At 42.7% G+C, this 21,278-nt stretch overlaps 1 protein-coding gene across 1 annotated transcript; it reads right to left on the bottom strand.

Moving 5' to 3' along the window:
- Window positions 1-93: 93 nt before the first annotated feature.
- On the bottom strand, window positions 94-20,159 carry prickle3 (prickle homolog 3). The gene is made up of 11 exons (XM_070839412.1): window positions 19,983-20,159; window positions 13,377-13,459; window positions 6,260-6,443; window positions 5,902-6,015; window positions 5,436-5,573; window positions 4,923-5,126; window positions 3,754-3,940; window positions 2,414-2,740; window positions 1,987-2,292; window positions 1,481-1,879; window positions 94-1,378 (listed from the first exon to the last, which is right to left on the bottom strand). Exons 1-11 carry the CDS (start codon window positions 20,022-20,024, stop codon window positions 927-929), a joined length of 2,436 nt encoding a protein of 811 aa, XP_070695513.1. The 5' UTR covers window positions 20,025-20,159; the 3' UTR covers window positions 94-926.
- Window positions 20,160-21,278: the final 1,119 nt, after the last annotated feature.

Below are 21,278 nucleotides of genomic sequence, written 5' to 3'. Positions count from 1 at the left end.
TTCAAAGGTCCATGCAGAGTGGAACATGTGGAATAACATTTGACAAGAAGACAAACAATTCAGACAAATTTAATATCACCATAAAATTTTCACACAACCAGAGAAACAGAAACGGTCATTATATCTCTTCCTTTTACCCGAAGGAAAACAAGAAACAAAAGTGACCTACACCAAGTATATAAAAATAAATGACCTTAAAGCAGGTGTTTGTTTTTTAGATAAATGACATGAATGTACACAAACCTTGCAGTATTCTGTTTGGACTTTACAACACAGACAGCAAACTCAACCTCCAAAGTTCACTCTAATTCTCTTACTTTGTGTGAAACCATGACAACTGTCAAACTATGAAACTACCACAGTTTGTCCATCCCATAATATTTGGCCACATTTAGTGTTCACAACTGTAATACATTACAGCCATATAAAAATTGCACATAAGAGCACATGACAAATAATTACAGTAGGGTTAAAAAAAAAAAGTGATATATTTAATATTCCTTAGTTCCTGGTTTTTACCTGCTACTGCGAGTTTGCATATGTAAATGACGGTGATGTTAAGAAGCAGTAACGTTTCACTGTGTCTGTGCTCAGACTGGACCATATTTGAATATACAAAAGAGGACTGTTACTGATAGAAGCATTACAGATAATCACTCCACATTCATCACTACTCACATGATTCATACATCACTTTCTGCACCGTAACATCTCAAGTTCGGGAAGGTTGTGACTTTGCTGAGCTTCATTGAGCTTCCCTAATAGTGTGCAGGGACAATGGAGCAGTTTGCATGTGTGTTGGTTTTGACACTACAACGCCATCATAGGACGGCTTGAACACCAGTAATGAACGGCTGTTAGTACTTCTTGTTCACTATAATTTAGAAAATAACATGGTGTGTTTTGATGTTGCCAGCTGTTAGGGGTTAGGAGATAGCACAGTTTTTATCTTTGTCTTTCGCGCCAAGGCTGTGAGCTCTTCTCCGTCGTATGCTGCCTCTCAGTCCCCTGTCTCTCTGCACCTCCTGCTCCTCTTCTCCCATCATGTCTTTGGCATCCTCGGGCTGCTGCTGTTTACGGAGCTGCGGGGGCAGAGGTATGGGCTGTCCCAGGAAGTAGCCCTCCTCCTCTGAGTCTGAGGATGACGAGCATGTAGAGCAGTCTTCGTGTTTGTACTGGCCCAGCTGGAGGGTCAGTGAGGAGGAGTCACGGTTGTCCCTCTCTTTGTCGCCTCTCCAGTCCAGGGTGTCCAGCCGAGGCCGGTCGGACCGCGAGCGTCGGGAGCGCCTTTCTGCTCCCGGCTGGAGAGCGGGGTCGGAGGGGATACGGCAACGGCTCCACCCTCGCCGCAGACTCCGCTGGTGGTAAGAGGATCCATCTGGTTGGAAATATGAATCGTGACAAAAACAAAGTTAACTTGATTCCCAAATTGAAAAAGTTCCCAAAGATAACACTCAACCCTCTCAAACCCGGCTCTTACCCAGCAGATCCATCTGCGGTGGGATGCCTTTCTGTAGATGTAACCTGCTTCCGAAACCTTCCTCCACCTCATCTTCGTCCTGCTGGTTTTCCTCGTCCTCCTGCAGCTCCTCCTGCTCTTCATTCTCGTCTTCATCCTGGTCCTCATCGACGGAGTAGCTGCTGCTGATTGGCTCTCTGAAGCTGACCCTAGCTGTGCCGCTGCGAGACAGCGGGGGCGGAGAGTCACCGGGTTCGTCCTCTGGCTGGGGGAGGTCTGGTGGGGGAGACTCCTGGGGCATCAGGTCACGAGACTTAACGGGCAGAGGAGGTGGGAGCACGGAGGGGTTGTTGGGCGGGAGGGGAGGCGAGTCAGGTGAAATGACGTGGTTCACGTGCGAGTTTATCTGAGGAGGAAACACTGCGGAGAGAAATCCAAAGGAGCTCGTTTTAGATGAGACACAGAGAGGTGAGATAATATAGTACTGACACTGCGTTGTTTTTGTATCAGGTGCTTGTTTCTCATACCTTGCATAACTTGATTTGTCCTTTCCACCCAGTTCCTACAGTCTTTAGCTGTAGAGGTTCCTCTTGAATTAAGACCAGTTAGTCCAGTATTTCCATTCAGCTCCTCCTGGAACTGAAGACCGCCAGCAGGAGGTTTGATGCCAGAGTCCCCTGGCAGTAAACTGTAGTGAGGGAGGTCGCTGGGCCAAGATGGACCTAAGCCATTTCCTAGATGAATGTGAGGAAGAGGTGAATAGGATCCTCTTGGATGAGGATGGCCACTGGGTGTAGGAACTCCATTTTGAACTGGAGCAGTGCAGTGACCACCTGAGAGAAGCAGAGCAAATCAATGTTGGAGAATATTCTCTACAGGAAATTTTAACTCACTTGTTTCTAGGCAATGAGACCTGCATAACATGTGAGTGTATCACCAAAGTACCATGATCACCTCTGTTTTCCATTGCAGTGTGAATCATGTCTTTTGCGGGGGTTATAGGGGGCTTGACGCCCTCTAGTGGCTGCAGGGGCGAACCGCACTGTTTCTCTGCTGTCCCACAGCGTCTCTGCTGGGGCGGTCTGCTCTGCAGTGCAGAGTCACAGGAGTCTGAGTTATTGGGATCCTCGCCCAGCGAGCAGGGCCTGGAGCAGAAGATGAGCCCTGCTCGAGGGAGGAAGGGTCGCCCCAGCAGAGGTAGCTGACAGCGGGCGCAGCAGAAACACGACTCCACGGCGTGCCAGTGCAGACCCTCGTATGTCATCTGGCCCTGGTCGATACCTGAGAGGAAATCATTTCATGATTAAACATGATGTCTCGTGTCATATCAGCAGTTCAGCAGCTTTGATTGGCTCAGCCTATAACACAAAACTATGACCATGCACTCGTTAAATTAAATACTAATGACTGAGTATGGTGACACATCATTTAAGCCCTTTTCATGCATAGGATACGTAACGTTGGTGACTTCTTACAGTGAATTACCTAATAAATGTCAATCAATATCAATCTCACCACTTGTTAGAGAACTCCTCTGCCTGTAAAACAAATCCTTGTGTCCAGACTTGTTTACTCACAGGCTGTAATTCTGTTGGATATTTATCATTCACTAACGCAGCTGGGTTTAAACTTTAAATACAGGGAGGGAGACAGCTGGTCCAAATAGTATTGCGGCTGCATGGAGGCTCTTTTTTAAAATCTCTTTTGCCACCATGTGGGGAAAAAAAGTCCTTTTCATAGACTGATCTGACATGAATCAACTTAAAGTGACCTCATTTGCAGTGCTGCCTTGTATAACTACTGTTATTCTCTGTGTGCAAAAGAGATGATAATTTAGAGTTACATTTATACAATGCTCTTACAGCTAGAAGACGAACAAGACGTGCATTTCCTTTCTTTCTGTGCCAGTTTAACCGTGTGCTGCCGGTGCCTTTGCATTAATCTGACAGCATTCACTTCAGACTCGTGCCGGGTTGGAAGTTTTACAGAAATGTTTCAGGAATCTTCCAAGGTTCATCCAAGTAAGATTACTGTAGTGACTTTTATGTAAAAGTAACCCAGACACTTAATCAAACATTAGACCAACGTAATACATTCATCACATTTGCATAAGTTAGTCATCTGAAAAGGGCTTTATTTATATTTGCCATTTACTACTGATTAAAATGAGATATTTCATCATTTACTTTCATAAAAATACATGGTGAGACTTTGAGTCCCACTATCTACTACCTGATAACGTTAGCTGCATAGAAACCCCAAATAAGTGAGTTTCTTTAGACTTAATTCATTACCTATATGTTCTCCGCAGGTATCGCAGTACTCTGCATACAGAGACTCGTAGCAGGAGCAGCAGTACGGTCGACTCTCTCTCATGATGTAACGCTGACCGCCCAGCGCAGCCTCACACTCAAAACAACAGAAGTGCTTCATGTGCCAATATCTTCCTTCTGCTTCTGTACACTCATCTGCTAGAATAATCTGGGATTGAGAGACAACAGTAAAAGAAAGAGTGAAAGAGAGGTCACTCGGCGCAGCAGTGATGATTTCATGGGTGCAGAAGTAAACAAATCAGTGTTGTAAAAATGAGTCCTGAGGATTTGGGTTAACAAGATAGGGGGAGGAAAAAAAAGGATGCTATCGGTGCCCTGTCGCAGGCTAAGCCATCCTCTGAGTCTAAATAACTCTTGTAGGTCAGTTGTGCCCGAACCATTAGGCAACTAAGTCAACTAATCTCCTAAATCACACACAGAGGCCATTCAAAAAACAGAAGACAGAGAGATCTGCCACCCCTCCATGAACTCTCTGAGCACTCTGCACTGATAAAGGAAATGGAAAAATACAGTAATAGTGAAACACATGTCACGACCTGATGATTCAATTTTCCCATTGCATATTCTTAGCCCCATTTTGCACCCAGGCTATGTTTAGGTCAACCCAGGGTTAACCTGAGCCTGATGCTGTACGATTCACATTGTGCTACTCGTAGCTCTGGGTGAAATGCCCGTAGGAACATGCAACTAATGTGATGTGACGCAAATTTCACTGTTTACTTTAGCCCCGTTTCACACTGGCACCTTTTCGCCCCGTGTTTGGTTGATTTTCAGGGGATAATTGTGCAATAGCCATCAAGCCGTAGGCTAAAGTCGGAGTTAGCGTACTTTGGAATGTGCCGGTGTGAAAGTGCGTCCCCAGGCTAAGGGAGCTGTTAGCTCCAGGCTGAGTGCAGTGTGAAAAGGCTTTCTACACAGGTTACCTTTAAACAAAAAGCCTCAGACACAGACACAGCTTGGTTACAACAGTGTTTGCTTTGTTGTTTCAAGAGATTTTCAAAAAAAATATCAGAGAACAGTTTACAGTGGAGAAGGAGAACGGAAACAGTGAAGCCTCAAATTCTTGATTTCTGACTCCTACTACACTTTTTGGACACCTGCTGCAAAACACAACTGTTGATGAGAGTCACCTCATCACAGGCCTGGCAGCGGGGCTTGAGCCTCTCAGCGTGGTGCCGGCCACAGTAGATCTGTCCGTCCTGGTAGAAATAGATCAGATCGACCAGCAGCTCACTGCAGGAGGCGCACTGGAAACACTGCGGGTGCCAACAGCTGCCGTGCCCTGCCCGGCTGGCAAACACTGCTATGTCTCCACCGCAGATCTGTCTGCCACACTGGAAAAATAGATTTGATTGAAGGGGAAGGAAGTTAGATGGTATATATCCTTTCACAAATGGCAAACACTGCAGGTGGGCCTGTACAGCCCTGTAATCATTATATCCCTGTGCGCTGTGGCCCCTGAGCTATGCCTGCACCTACTTGCTCCAGTCTTATAAAAAGTAAGTCTTCTGCATGGCTCTGATGTATTCTAACAGGCTGTCATTTGCATGCATTGATGTTATAGAAGAATAATGTTAAATGTTTTTTCAGCCTCACATTGTCCGTGGTATGGTTTTAAACATAACATAAAAATGCCGCTCTACCTGTTGGCAGATGCCCCCCGTCATAGTTACAGGGAAGAGTCTGACGACTCCTCTGCCCAAGTTTTCTCTTTTCCTCTGCTGGCTGAACAAACGTAGCTCCTTCTTCTCTTCATCATCCAAAGAGTTACAGTACTGAGGCTGCAACAGACACATACACATTCATGTTGACATGTGCATAGAAAAAGCAGTTCTAAAGCTCTTTCACCGCCAAGGTTTAGTTATATGAATTCAATCTGTCTGCTTGTAGTCAACACTATCATTTAGAACACAACACGTATGATACACCTACTATAATACATCTATACATACAACATTTCTGGCATTAAGAGCCTCATGAAAATACAAAGAATACCCAGATGTTAGAGTGAAGGACTGTATGTATTTGGCATGCCACCACACTATTAAATGACACCAGGAGTGAGACTAAAGACTAGAACATCCAAAGTCAGGGTGACAGTGTTGTTACCTCGCTGTCGTGGGCTGGAAGTTGATGCAACAGTTGTTTGATTCGGTATCTTTCTCCTGGACTGTTCACATAGGGCACCCTGTCCTCCGGCAAGCAGCTAAAATACTGGTATACCTGTATGTGGAGACGAGTGGGGTCACATTATGGCCTAAATGATAGAATACAGACAGCAATTTATTCAATTACAGAGCAATTTATTTGAGTGCTGTCATAAATCAAAAACGCTGAATATTTTTTTCCCATGGTAATAAAATTGTTGAGTGTATGTATGAACATGTCCAAGTGGAAGCGTGCACCATGTTTGTGTAGCATGAGCTTTTGTCTCCCCTCTGCGTCTTCTCTGCACCCTGCCTGTTACCTGTTCGGGCTTCAGCCCAGGCGGGACCCATGCGTATTCCTCGGAGGCGCAGCCCGAGTCGTCGTCGGAGATGGAGTGTCTCTGGAAGTCTGATACCAACTTGGTCATCATCTTCTCCAGCTGGCCCGGCACCGAGCGCACGGCATGCTCCTCTCGCACACACTTGCAGTGTATACAGATCTTCCTGTGGAGACAAGGACAGCTTCGGGCTTCATTCCTGGGGACCTCATGGTGATTTACTACGCAAGACAAAGCTGATCAAATGTCAGATATTTCAGGAAATATCAGGGAAGCATCAGTGCCTTAGCCACTAAACCATAGTGTTAAAAATTCAAATTAAAAGCCAACAGGCTCTGTAGATATTTGAAACATACAATAAAGCAGGAAGAAAATTTGACTTATCTTATTAACAGACACATTAAGAGATCTTATTAAGCCAAGGTAGTAAGGCCACCTTCATTCGGGCTCTCCCAATGTTTGCAACCATACTATTTATGAACACATTCGGCATTGGAGACATTATGTCACAAACCAGCCCACACACATTTTCGAGGTTGACTAAACTAGACTCCCTGCAGTCAGAAATTACTAATACAACAGTTGTCACACCAGGACACCAAAACACAAACTCCAGATAATTTCAAAGAAACTCAAAACCAGTATAGTCTATGTACAGTGGAGTGCTATTGGAGTAAAATCAATTTCATCTCAGAGGTTATTGAGGAACGGACAAACCCTCACCAGATCTGCATCAGGATCAGCACATCCTAAACAAGCTACTACCAAACCAGCAGGAAATGAGGTCACTGACATAAGCCTGGCTGTCAATCCCGTGGCAGTTAAGAGTGGGAGGTGAAGATGGGAGCAATAATCTCCCTCTGCCTCAAATTACAGCCCGTCTTGTCCTCGGACTCCTCGTCACATTCAATCTGGCGGTGGGTGTACCTCTGTGTGGGAGCGGTAGAGTGAGAGAAAAGCGCCCCGGGGTGACAGTAAGGTGTAGGTGTCACATATGTGTGTGGATGAGATATTGTGGCCATATGCAGTGTACATCTATGTTGGGATTGCATAACAGCCTGCCAGCTGGCAATTGTGGTTTAAGTTCATAAGGCACAAAGCTGCTTTATTCCAGCACCCAACCCCCACAGAACCAAAAAGCTAGCACAAAAACACAAACACAACTGCTTGTAAACTGCATGACAGCTCCTCTCCTAATCAATCGTCTCATAGAAAGTCTCCTGTCTTTGAAATGTTAGCAGTGGTTGGTAATTGCTACATGTCAGACTGAATCTCTCTTTATGCAAAACCAGCTAATTGTTAGGGAGTTGACACAACAGAGAAAAGAGAACTGACACAACAGAGAAAAGCTACTATGAGCACCTTTTCTCAGGCCCAGGACAGTATATGCTACTGTCCTGGGTTGGCACCTTCCATGGCCAAGCAGGTAACCAAAATTAATAATATAAAACACAGCAAGTCAGCTTTGGCTAAGCCATGCTGGCACAAATCTGACCCCGGCTGTATCTGTGTGTGTGTGTGTGTGTTAGCAAAAGGGGAGGGGGGACAGCGACTCACATGCCTATGTAAGCGGGTAGGGGGACACAGCCAGAGCCCTGGCATGATGGGACAGATGGCAGATGTACCACATTTCACCCGGTCCCACCCCACCAGTAGCCCCCGCCGCACTCCCACCCTCACCACCCCCACCGCCACCACCCTCCACATGATGAAAGCATTTGTAACAGGGATATAGTCACCGGCGGGTGCCAACCCTTACACGCATCCCACTATGATTGAGACATGACAAAGTGCTAATTTGAATGAATATGAAAGTGTGCACGAGAGTCTCAAATCATGTCTCTTTTATCTAGTCATTCAGGCAGAGTTTGACCAAAGACTGGTTTGAACACGCCAAAACATTTAAACATTTAAATATACACCTAATAATTCATGGGGACACCCTATATATATATACAACGGACAGAAATCTGAACCCACAAATGAGCAGATCAGCACCTCTAAAGTGTAGGGGTCATTTTATTTCTCTTTTGCTTAGCAAGTGGTTGTTGAATCATGACTTCAGTAAACTTAAAAGCAGCACATTTCTGAAGGGTATTGTAACACTGTAATTTGCCGAGCCCTGATGTGCTGAGCACTGTCCTGTTCAATGACTTGAGTCACATACCTCTGATGTAATACAGCTAGGCTGCGTCCCCTCTGGCTATGTACCGCATTCAGTGCTGACAGGTCAAAAAATGAATAAGTTCCAAAGGAGGGCAAATGTACTTTAATTGTCCTGGTGGAGCGTCATAAAGCAAGAGCGACTATGACACTAGATAGTAGTCAGTTAGGTTTTCAGTTTTCTAAATGGTAAAATGTATCATTCACCAAACTGCTGTCAAACAATCATGGCTGAAATCATTAAATGATTAATAAATGTGAGCATTTGCTTCTTTTCTGCTCTTTTGTATGATAATAAATGGACTATCTCTGGATTGTGGAGTGTCGGTTGGACAAAGCTCTAAATAAAGTGCACAGGTGAATGTGACTAATGAAGAAATGCTATTTATCTGTACAACATCTGTGTTTTCCAAACTGTTCTGCCTGGAAAAATAAAAACCAAGAAAGTGAACTCCACTATACTTAATCCTCAATCTGCCATGTGTGTTACTATTACTGTATCTGCCTCTAAATTAGCTTTGCTGGACCAAAACATTGTTATTAAGACTGCTGGTGCAGTTATTGTTTTTGACATGTCTTTTGTGTTTTCCAGCCATAGATATTTTACTCATAATTAATAAACTATATAATTACAACTAAATGTGAATGAAAGATGGAAACTAAAGCACGGTGGTAAATGACACAGAGGAAAGGACAGCAGGAGAATAGCTCCGTCAGCTGATGGAGTATTAGGTGGAAAAGTAAAATAGAAACAATATTGACAGTACATATATATGTGAAGCTGAAATAAACTAATTTTACCTTTTGGAAATCCAACAGCCTAAATAAGCTCTGGCTAAAGAGATTTTAAATAATTTTAATTTTGTTGAACACAGAGATTAAAGCTTTAAAGCCCTCCTAAGGATCCCAATTTGACCTGAGTTGGGACAGTAACACATTAGCATGCGCTTTCAAATGTGTTTTTTTCTAAATCTTTAAATAAAATGACATCTCTGTGAAGATACAATATAGAGACTATAGGAAAAATGTGTACAAAACAGCATAAAGACAGGCTATGAAACATAACAAGAATAACCTTCTTAACACACACACTAACACACACAAAACCTCCGGTGTACCCACATCTCCTAACTTAATGACTGTTTAAGTTTCTAGTCCCTCTAATCCTGTTAGACAGTAAAATATAGTTTCTTCAGTACCTGCTGTAATCATGACAAATCAGTCCAGGTTGGCCTGTTGACGTTGTCCCATCCAGACTTGCGTTCCACTAAAACTGTGAAGGTTTGCATCCACCAGGCGCTGAGCACTGCCTGCCTGTCTGTCAGTGAGAGCAGGATGTTCTATGGCAGCTCCTTTCCATGTGGTGATTTCTCTGTCTGCTCGGCTCTTTTCAATGTCCCCGCCACCCCCGACTCCCACCCTCCTCCGTGCTGACAGTGGGCTCAAACAAAAGGCTCCACCGCCAAAGACTGCAAGCAACCGTTCAGAAAATACAAACACAGTTCCCAAGGTACACACATGCTCATGTGATTCTTAAATGTACCTGAGAAGATAAGCTAAAGTACACATGCAGCGGCCGTTTCTCTGATGCATTTCAATCAAGCTCGACAATCTACTCACGCTGCCTTTGAAGATATGAAACATCAGAGTCCAAGTGCCAATCATGAGGAGTAAACTCACTGTGTCTTTTCTCCTCGGAGCAGACTGCTGCAACTGAGTCACAACAGATGGACGATTGTTGCTTTGATGCAGTTATTAATCAGAGAAATAAGTGGCGCAGATTTTGAGCCTGTGAGCAACGTTGTACTGTGCAGTATTTGTCATATTGTGCGATCAAGATGGGCACACATGGCAAAAAAGCATTTCTGGTAAAATATCAAGCAGGCGGCGTGACTTGGTGAAGTCACGACACATCTCTGAATTCATGCCAGCTCATCTGTTTTTGGTCAGTCACTAAGGATCAATAAGGACAGACTCGTCATTATTCACTTATTGTTCTTTGACTGTTATTTTACCAACTCCAGCATCAGAGACCGACAGTTGTGATGAACTATTTTGACCCGGTTTCCAATTTCACAAGTAAAAATGCCAAACACTGTCTACTTCTGAAAGATTCTCTGCTTTTCTTTGACTTTTTTTTGACAAACGTATCTATTTATTTCGAACTGTTTTTTCTTTTTCACACTTTACCAGCAAAATGTTAAATCAATCTTGAAAATAAGTCAGTTAGCTTGAAGGCCTACCATAATGCAGTTTTTAGACAACTAACTTCCAAACAGCCAATCTAGACCTCTGTTTGTGGACATACAGATATAAAGTAGGTCAGTATATAGTTATTAAAACTGACAGGGTATCCAGTGTAGCAGCCATAATATGATCCACTGCTTTAAATGTGTGCTGCTGGTGTGATAATCTATAACTCAGACATACTGCGGTGGGGTATAGTGACGCCCTCCTTAGATCTGATTTTAAGAAACAGATGGGCCTTGTCCTATAACTCTCTGCCACTAATTAGTGACTGAGTAATTGCCGCATGGCCAACCAGACTAATAGCTATGGCGACTTTGAACATTTTTGAAGCGTGGCAGGGACCTATAGGTCAAAAGTAACTCAATTCAGTTGCCGCTGGGCAGCGGAAGCACCATCTGCCTCCCGCCTCGGTTTAAGCTCTGTCTGAGAAAGCTCAGGATGAAGATGGATCACTTCCCTCTCAGCGAGCATCAGCGGCTAAGCCTGTGGTCACTTAGATGATCTTCTCCATCAGGGAAGGTGTGACTCTAAATTGGTTGTTAAGGAAGATGCAATTAGTGAAAGACTCTGAGGTCCTAAAAACTGACCCCCATAAATCTCAATCATTTAATCACTTTCATGCTCCTCATTCTCCTCCGTCAGACGAGGGAATTCAAACGTCTAAACGAGACGTTTCTCTTTGTAACCTCACCCGAAAGTCATTTCAGAGCTGTTCTCCTGCCAAATGCATAACTGAGAATCTTCCATAAACCACAGCGCTGTGTTAATGCTACACAGATTAAACATACTGTAAACAGATTGATGCGTACAAAGGCTAGACTTACACTAGAGGGAGGCCGGAGGTAGAGAGCAGCACACGTGTTTTAGATTACATCCCATCTTCTAAGCTTTTGTCTTGACCTGAATAGAGGGAGCAGGACTGAAAAAGCTATAAGATACAATTACCGTCCTTTGGTTACATGAAGTACGCATTCCTGTGCCTTTTGTTTTATTCCCTCCATCGCCTTGCCACAGTCGGCCTGAGCCATGCAGCTCCCATCTGGGATTGTGAATGCAGCTTTCGTAACCAGAAATAAATCATCCTTTCATCTGTTGTTTTTTTTTCATTCATCGAGCTGTGTGTCTAACTTGGTGATCCATAGCCTTACAGTCTGGAAACACTAAACCCACACAATATCTTTTCTAATCTGGATGACAGAGCTTCCCTCCAAGCGCTCGACTCTTCCACACTTATATATATGATTAGTAATAAATAAGTAGATAGAAAGAAAATATCCATCTATCCTTCTGTCATATGCCACATTTGAAAAGGGAAAGCAGCAGTGAAATGGGGAAAGGGGGAGACAGAGGGAGGTATGAAGTGGTCGAGAGGGTTAGTATCACAGCAGTGAGGCCTAATCTTATTAGCGTGATTGACAGGATTAGACTAACCAAGAGACCCAACCAGCTGGATATTCACTAAAGGACGAAAGTACAGACAGAAAAGAAAAAGGGGGCTCGGAAGAACCTGCTTAACGGAGTAAAATAAGCTGTTGTTCAGAAGGGGCTGTGACAGTGCCCTACAAATCCTGAACTAATAGGCATAAGAGGTGTGTAGGCAAACATTTCAAGTGGCCTGCAGCTTAGTTCAAAAAGGACGGAATTATAAGAATTGGAAATTGTTTTTGCTGAAGAGGCTCCAACAGTTACCAAAACTCTCTCGACACTCAAAAACACAATATGGACATCCTATGAACCACTTGTCCATCTGCTGAGTGGAGCTCGCCTTGTGTCCATACAACACTTGTTCCAGATGAGCACTCAGTTGATGAAACTTTTTCATCTGTTTTCATATTCTCAGCGTAAGAAATGACAAATACTGCAATGATGTGAGAATAGTTAAAATCGCTGGAGGACGTACAACACATGTCGGTAATCCTGCTGCTCTGTAGTGCTTCTGTTTTCACGTGAAGATAATGTCAACTCAGACTAAATGCTTCTGTCGCAGATGTCCGGGGCTTAATGGCATGATTCTTTATGGTCAGTAGGGCTGATCGGCTCTGTGAATATCATATGGTGCCCTGACTCGGTCATGTTTGTTGTCTTTTGCTATATATCTGCACTGATTGTGTACACAGATCCCAGTTAAGCTGATTTCCGTTGGTAGCAATGTTGATGTCCTTCCTAGGATATGCGCAAATACACACACACAGACACACAGACGCACACACAATTTGACTCCTGAGCTTAAAATTATTATTTATCTACATACCCACATAGTGGAGAATATATTAGTGTCTTTAGGTCTAGTGAATAAATCAGAAACTTTATCTGACAGTCAGTCGAGTAAATAAAATGTCTCTGTGAACGTGTGTTAACTGGCCTCATGATATCAGAAACATTAACAATATATATGATTGCTAGCGTGGAAAAGAATACAATTCTTTACAATTCAAAACTTTTCTTTCTCTGCGCACAAAATGGTATTAAAGTTGTCAGAGTAGATAAATATGCCTTTGGAGAAGAACCTCAAAAATGTAGACTTTCAGACCTTGTTTTCAAGTTGCTTGTTATTATCTGAAGCTGCACACCATCTAAAAAGCAGCAGGAGGGAGTGTAAACTCTACCAAAGGTGAGTATGAGACAAACATTTCCTGCTAAGGTAACCGGCAGCGCTGGCAATGTTTAAGAGCCCTACGGTTCATACCTCCAGCCGTGGACGCGGAAGCCGGGGCACTGGTCTCCGCAGCGCATACAGGGCTGCCCTCTGTCTGGGTCCTCTTCCTCCTGCTGAAAACACAACACAAACTCTGCTCACACCATTTCCCATGGAGCACCACTCGCACCTTTCGGCACAGGTCTGTTAGGTCAAAACAACATAGTAAGCACATACGGTGTTCGCCAGACATGGTCGCAGAAACATCAACATCATATTGAGCGAGTGAGTTTCCGCTTAAGCCACAAGCAGAATGCACTTAGAGCCAGTCGCTGCAGCCTTTACATTGGGGGCTTCTGGGGTGGAGCACAGGCTGTCTATAGATGTCTCATGTATGACCTAATGACATGAATTTATGAAAATCCTGTGTGCTTGACCTTGCAGAGATTTAAACCATTAGAGTGGTCACACTGTATGGTAACAGGGATGTGCGACATCTGCATAGATAAGCTGTATTTGGCATGGCCTTTGACTGACAGCATATACAATCGCAGTGCTGGTGGTCGGCTTGAATGCACCTCTGTGCTCAACTTTATACATAACATAATAGAATGAATTACAGATGAATGGATTCTGGTTTAACACCAAACACTGCAGCTCCTGATGACTTGTGTACAAGCACTAGTCGATTCAATAAAGAACCAAAGGACCAAATCTTGTGTTAAACTCGCCAACTGCTTACAGTCACAAGAAACAGTAAGTGATATCCAGAATTTGACCTAATTAGCTCAGAGGTAAACCTGTTTGGTTGAGACCAGTTGTCAAACTTTGCCACAGTTACAGTATAGCCGAGTGAGAGTTTTAGGTTACATTGTCTGTTTAGGAAGGGGTGGGACGTACAGAATAATGAGGGGAGTAAAATCTCCTTCTAAAAGTGCTGAGCAGTGCATATGACTTAGCCAACAGCAACTGAACAGCTAAGCACCACACCAACTACCTCACATCTTGCTTCTGATTCAATTCCTGCGTCCCAGCATGTGTGTGTGTACTGTCAGTGTGTGTGTGTGTGTGTGTGTGTGTGTGTGTGTACTATAGACTGCAGATACAGGCCTCTTTTTAGAGATGAGAGGAAGGAAGCAGACACAGGATAAGAGCTGCACCCTTTCCCTCTCCATGCAGCCACTTTGTCTCCACTTTCTTTTTCTCTTCATTCTGCGGCAAAATGTGTCTGTGTTATTGCCTCTTCATTAGCTATTATCTTCCCATCTGAAGGGATTCTGTGACGCTGCCGTTTTCAACTCCACCATTCAAACTCAACAACATGCCAACGGTATCTGCTCTGCTCAAAAACAAATTGTGCAAAGAGATGCAAAAACACTTGCGTGAGTTTAACGAGCGAAGCAATAAAATGCAGATATGTGATAGAGCAAGGTACCTGTGCATACCTGCTCAGCTGTGTTTTGATCGCTCTTTTCCCAACCACACACACCTCGTGGGGAGAACGGCTCTAACCACCAACAGATAACTATTCATGTCAAGCCTGTTTTCCCATGCAGGGAGCAAATCCAAGAACGGCAATGAATTACTCTGATTACGGCAATGGAGTTTGTTTAGCTAATCTCTCTGATTTCTGGGGGCTTGTAAGTGCTTCACTAGTGCATTGGGAAACCACAGATACAGGGTCTGGGAGCATTTATCAGCGATCGTTATTGTACTTTTATTCATAAAACCATTTTTATGTATTTGTCAAGTAGAAATTATTCAGTTTGAGTAGTTTTGTACATGGTCCCAGGGTGGAGATAACTGGGCTAGTGACTGTATCTAGTTTCATAACAACATGAACTTGTTATTCCAGAACAGTCCGACATGACAGTAAACTATAATTTACATGCAGTTTTTAATTGCCTCACTGTGCCTTGCTCCATGCTTCCTTAATAATCACCGCTTTGATCGACTTTGATTGTGGCTAACAGGGCCAGGTATGAAAGGCGACAAGATGGGCTAAATGAAGCGTACAGATGATTTCTGGATGACTGGACCTTTCGGATGTTATTTTCTTAAGAAGGAGTTCCCGAGCCGTCACACTGACATGGTGACTGGGCCTGAGAGGCACACACTACGAAATGCCTGTACATTTAACACGGGTGTACGGCTATAATCTTAAATATGACATTCATTAAGGTTATAGAAAATGAGTAGTTGCAGGATAAAAAAAGGAAAATGTAGCCGACCTGAGGCGATTACACCTCAGGATACTTGAGAGTGTTACTGACTTTCCGTTCAAAGAGTAAATTAATGAAAGTACACTTTATATATTCATGTTTTCAGTGTCTCTGGGACCCTTTGGTCTGCTTCTCTGAGTGAAGCCTAACCACTAGCATAGCTCATTTGTGAGTGCACAACATTTACCAGCAGACTACAAACAATTAATCTTTACTGGGAAATTATGATTTCATTGTCCCTCTTAGGTAGGACATGTGGACACAGATCCCAAGTTAGCTGGCATTGAAGGCCTGTTGTCTCTGAACCTGTCTGGTGGTGCCCTTAGAGGTATGGTCATGGCCTCAACAGTTGTGAGTAAGTAGAGTAAGGATAAACAACAAATAGAACTCTTATTAAAATCAGAATATGGGATACCAAAATATGCAATATGTGTGATATGTGTAACAACCAAATCTACAAAAGTGTGTCACAATATATACCATTATAAATGATTCTCAAGACATAAAGGAACATGCTTCTTTGGTACCTAGGGAAAATCATCATTTTACATTTCTTTCAGTGAAAATGAAATGTAAAAATGTAAAAGAAAACTTCCCATTAAAATCGTGACTTGTATGGAAAACACTATATGAAGTTTTTGACTTGCTTGAGTTAAAGGTGGTTATGTTACACATGGGATTTGAAAGGTTTACGTAACAGGTCGAACATTGCTGTAGGTACGACGTATATATGAGGGTTTACTGTGGGTCAGAGTAATCTATAGTCTGATCTCCGTCTTGTAAGCCACATAGAGGTCTGAGCAAAAATCTTATCAGAAAAATGAAGAAAACCTGAAAATCCAGACAGGGCCATTCAGTCAGCTGTGAGTTTGACAACACCTTCCTCAGGCTGAAAGGGATGGACGCCTGCCAGCATTAGATTTAACTGTTCAATATAAAAATGATAAGTGTTCAACATAGCAGCATGGTAGCTCACTCACAGATAGTAATTAAAAGTTAAGCGTGGGTACAATCATTACGTAATGTATAATGACGGATTAGGAATCCTGAGAAAAACCTTGAATTTACTCGAAATATTTTAGTCCCTTTATGTGCTTATGTTTTCACAGCATTCATTACAAGTTTTACAAGGCCACACTCCATCCACTTATGCTAATTAATAAAAAATAATAATAATTAGGAGATGGTCCAGAGATGAATAAAAAGGTGTCAGATTGGTTCTAATTGACGCTGCATGTGGTTACAAAATCAAACAAGATTATTAGATGAAAAACATCAACATCTTGGGTCATCCCAGCTGTTGTTTGTTAAAAACAGAGGCGGATTCAAACAGGTAGGACCCTTTAACATACTCCGTAATGACTGCATTTTGAAAACAGAGAGGACAACCCGAACATCAGCCGCCGCCTGTGAGTTTTACATTTCCTTGAATGTTTCCCCATCATGACGACGGTGTCCTCTACGTCCAGGCTGCAAGCAGACTTGGAGGTTTCATTTGCGTTTCCTTTCAGTTTCCCACAAAAGATAAAGCGTCAAGTTCGTGGCCCAACAATGAGGTTTGCCTATTGTGCTGCAAGTGAAGGATGTGATGGGAGGGGTGGTAGGAAGTTTCTTCTAAACTAAGTGTGGGTAAAGTAAATAACGCATTCACGAGTTCACATCAGGCTCACATGCTCATATTTAACCGGCGTCAGACTTTTCATATCAGCTCCTTTGTTTTCACTGAGTGGGTATAAGGTTTAATCACATGGCACTGCCTTGGTTTGCTTGAGCTCTTTCTTGCTACCAAGTAACCGTGTAACCAGGTAATGGACAAACTGAGCGCCTGCCAGCTTTGTTATCTGACATCAGAACTGCAGTGGTTCAGCCTGCGAATACTTACAATAATATGAGAATGGGTAAATTACGTCATTAGGCCCAACTAAATACTAAATGAGTGGTATTCTTCAGATAGGAGAAAAGCACCTTAAACGTTTTAACCTAAAGAGTTAATCAACCTAAATGAGAGAAATTCATGAGACAGACGACAACGATTGTCATTTCGGTTTTTCTCCTCTCGTCATTGTTGTGATATAGGAGGGGTTAAACATTAACAGAAGGGGTCAGAGGTCGGGGGCTGGGCTGCTTTGGCATGCTCAGTAGATGCACCTCACCTCACCGAACAGGATCAAACAGGCAGCCTGCAGGCCGGCCGTCGCCGAGCCCCCTCCCTGTGGCACAACACTTCTCGTTGCTATTATGGTTTATGCATTGCTGCTTCCTGCTGCCAAGGTCAACTCAGACAGCAATGTTTAACAACTGGATGGAAATACAAGTGTCACTCTGACAGTCAGGCGGAGATTTTATCTGTGACAGCGCTGTTGTGAGCGCGGACTTCATGTAATGGAGGAGTTCGCTTGATGCACTTCTTTCACAGCAGACATGTTGATTTGTTGTAGAAGGAAAATCACAGGTGTTACTAATAACATGAATGATGGCTCAGGTCCATGACAGTGAGCCAGCATCACAGCACCAAAACCCTGAAGACAAATCAGCCAAACGTAATGTAGTGAAATGTATTAATTACATGTTTGCTTTTCCTGTAGTTACATGTCAAAAGTTCTACTGTGAAAAAGGCCAGTTGCTAAATACACAGCAAACCCCAACCTAAAGATATTTAATAAAAGATATTTGGCTGAGACACACAGCCCAGATTAAATGAACAGTGTCAAACTGCAACAGCTTCAAAACATTGAGTTTTGTCATGTGACAATAGTCTGTGTTTTTACATTCTCTACACCTGCACATCTATTTAAGAGTCGCATAATGAATATTTGAATCTGATCATCCTGGTGGCTGTCTAACACTGCTGATGTGCATAAAACGTTGTGCAACAGACACAGGAGATGTATAAGTATATAATCTGAGACACTGTGAACTTGATACCGAGTCCAATATATATAGTATATTACTGGGCTTCTACTCTCAAATCCTGTGTTATAAATCAATTCAAAATTCTGGTGTAGAAATATTTGTTGTAACTGCCTTGTGGCGTAGCGAAGCCGATATAGTCATTGCTGATTACATCATTTATAGGATCTGACTTGTTTATGTTTAGTCTATTAAGTATGAAAATCGCTGCAATGACGGTTAAGGAGGTAATGTGAAGACAATCGCTGTTCATTTCATTCAAAACATAAAATCATGCAACTTAATTGTCGCGCAGCTGTTAGAGGAAGGAAGACGTTTAATCTGTTTTATATTAAGTGAAATCCCAGATAATATCTAATCTCACAATATCATTATATAGACTGTAAAGCGCTCTAGTCCCCGCTCTGAGTTTGTTATTAAAAACACACACACACACACACACACAGACACAGACACACTACAGACGATAAACATGCATCTTACATGTGTTTGTGTTTAGGATACAGTTTGCACTTGTAATCATCTGTGTTGTAACTCACTTTTCACTTTTCCATTGCTGATGTAATGGAGTGTTGCATTAAATATTGATGATATTCATTAATACTTGAGGGTGGTTATTGTATGTGTCAGGTGGGAACAGGTGTCCTGAATGTTTAACTGTTGTTAATGCACTTACACAAAGGACGTGTTGAAAGGAGGTAAACAGCTAAATCTATAGCACACACCAAGAAATGCAAACTAACACTGGGTTAAGATAAATTCAGGAAAAACTATTACAGTCCAGTTTGCTGTTAGACTACTGCATTAAGTCCACTTTGAATGTGATTTTTCCAACAAGTAGTGGGGGATGATTGTGGTTGGTGTGTCTGGATGTGGTCCAAGTGTGCTGCAGAGCCAGATGTTTCATGGCCTCACAGCTGTCAGCCTGGTCCGAAAACAAGCTGCACTTGTTCAGTAACCCCACCGTGTAAGTGTGTGTTGTGGGCCAAATTCCAACAAGAACATAATTCAACGGGGCATCAATTGTTGTGATAATGAAAACCCTGACAAAGGTAATAAACACGTTCAGGTTACAGCTCCCACATCCCAACCTGCTCAGGTAAAGACCTGTGACGTAGTCTGACCCCTCCTGACTGTACCTGGGGCGCCGAAATGACTTAATAAACAAAGAATGTACGACTTTGTGGCACACAGCACATTAAAATGACATATTGTAATTTATTGTACGTGTAGGACAGGAGCAGGACATTTGTTTTATTAAAAGAACTATTCATCGGCACAAAAGCCAGGTGAAGGTGGGACAAAGTTCCGCTTGGGCTGTTTTCTGTGTTTCACTTTTATAGCCAACAAGTTCAACTCAAGTCTACTGTGACAGTGAAGCACAGAAAAAGGGTTCAACTTTTTAAAAAAAACACCCCGAAAGTGTGTTTCATGTTACAAGAGGTTAGTATAACAGGTTACAGAAGTGTTTACGGAGTTGTTTAAGTCATTAAAAAAAATAAATGGCAAAGAAATAGTAACTTACTGAGCGGTTCGACCGTCGCTTTTTAGATCCGCGCAGGAACATGATGTCGGAAGGATGTTAAAAACACAAACGGGTCTCCAAGTGAAGATGCGGAGGGAAGAAACACCAAAGTCTAAATGTTTAAAGTCACTCAGTCTGGGTCAAACTACATGATGTTCCCCCCTCAGTGCCACAGACTCCTCCTTCCGCCTGTGCTAACTACTTTAGCAACTCAGCCGTCAAGCTAGTCCGACTGGAGAATGTGACTTCCGGTTTGGCTTTCAAAGTAAAACGCTTATTAACGCACACGCTAGGCATTTCCTGAGCAGAGACAAAATGAAAGCCATATTAAAAACTTATAAAATGCACATAACTTTATTTGTTTGGTCAAGATGTTTGTTGACAGACTATTTTGATTTAAATTGGCAAACTCCCATCTTTTATCTTGAAGGTTCAATGGTCCAACTCTACCGCCTGGGTCAAGAGAGCTGAACACAAGCAGCCAACTGTCCCAGAGTTTGGCCTGTGCTCCACCAGGCCAGGGTACAAGGAAGTCACCCTCTGTACCTACAAACCCTACTCTCTCGACTGATTCATAAATCCCTCCTGTACCTATATATCTATATCTATATACCTATATAAGTCTATATTTACCCATCTGAAGAGTATGGTTCCAATTGGAAAACATTCAGAGCATGGGAGGAGTGGCTTTAACTTCAGAATAAATATCCTTAAATAAATATTTTGACAAGGAGATATGAACACAGATGTGTTTGGGGGAAAGTTATTTTTTGCTGCTAAGGCAGCAGCAACACAGGGAATTAGTTTGATAACAGTCAGTATGACCCCAAACAAAGGATTATCATTCCACTGCAGGTCTTTAAAGTGACATGGGTAACATAGTGTAATGGTTATTGCAGTTGAAAGGCACTGGCACCACAGAGGAAATCAAAGTAGAAAAGGATTTTCATAACACAAAGTAATCTCAAAATGAAAAGAGGGGGGCAGCATGCATAACTGTCTGAATAGATCATTTCAGATGAGATTAGAGATCACAGATACATGCTGCACCAGGTCAGTCCAAATTCTGGCAGACAGTGTGTAAAAAACAAAGTAATGTCTGAGAAGAGACTGGAGCAAACACCACTATGTTGATATTTCTGCAATGTTAACTCTAACCAACTTTTACACAGGTCTTTAATTTAACAATTACCTCCAGACATAAGTAGCAGTCTGCTTCCACCTAGTGGCAATCTGATAGAAGACAAGTCACAGCCCAAATATACCCCAAACCATATGCATGTGGTTAGAAAATAC

Source organism: Pempheris klunzingeri, chromosome 11 (genome assembly GCF_042242105.1).
Source record: "Pempheris klunzingeri isolate RE-2024b chromosome 11, fPemKlu1.hap1, whole genome shotgun sequence".
Lineage (NCBI taxonomy): Eukaryota > Metazoa > Chordata > Actinopteri > Acropomatiformes > Pempheridae > Pempheris > Pempheris klunzingeri.
Note: the sequence above shows the minus strand (reverse complement) of the source record. Positions and strands in the feature narration are given on the sequence as shown.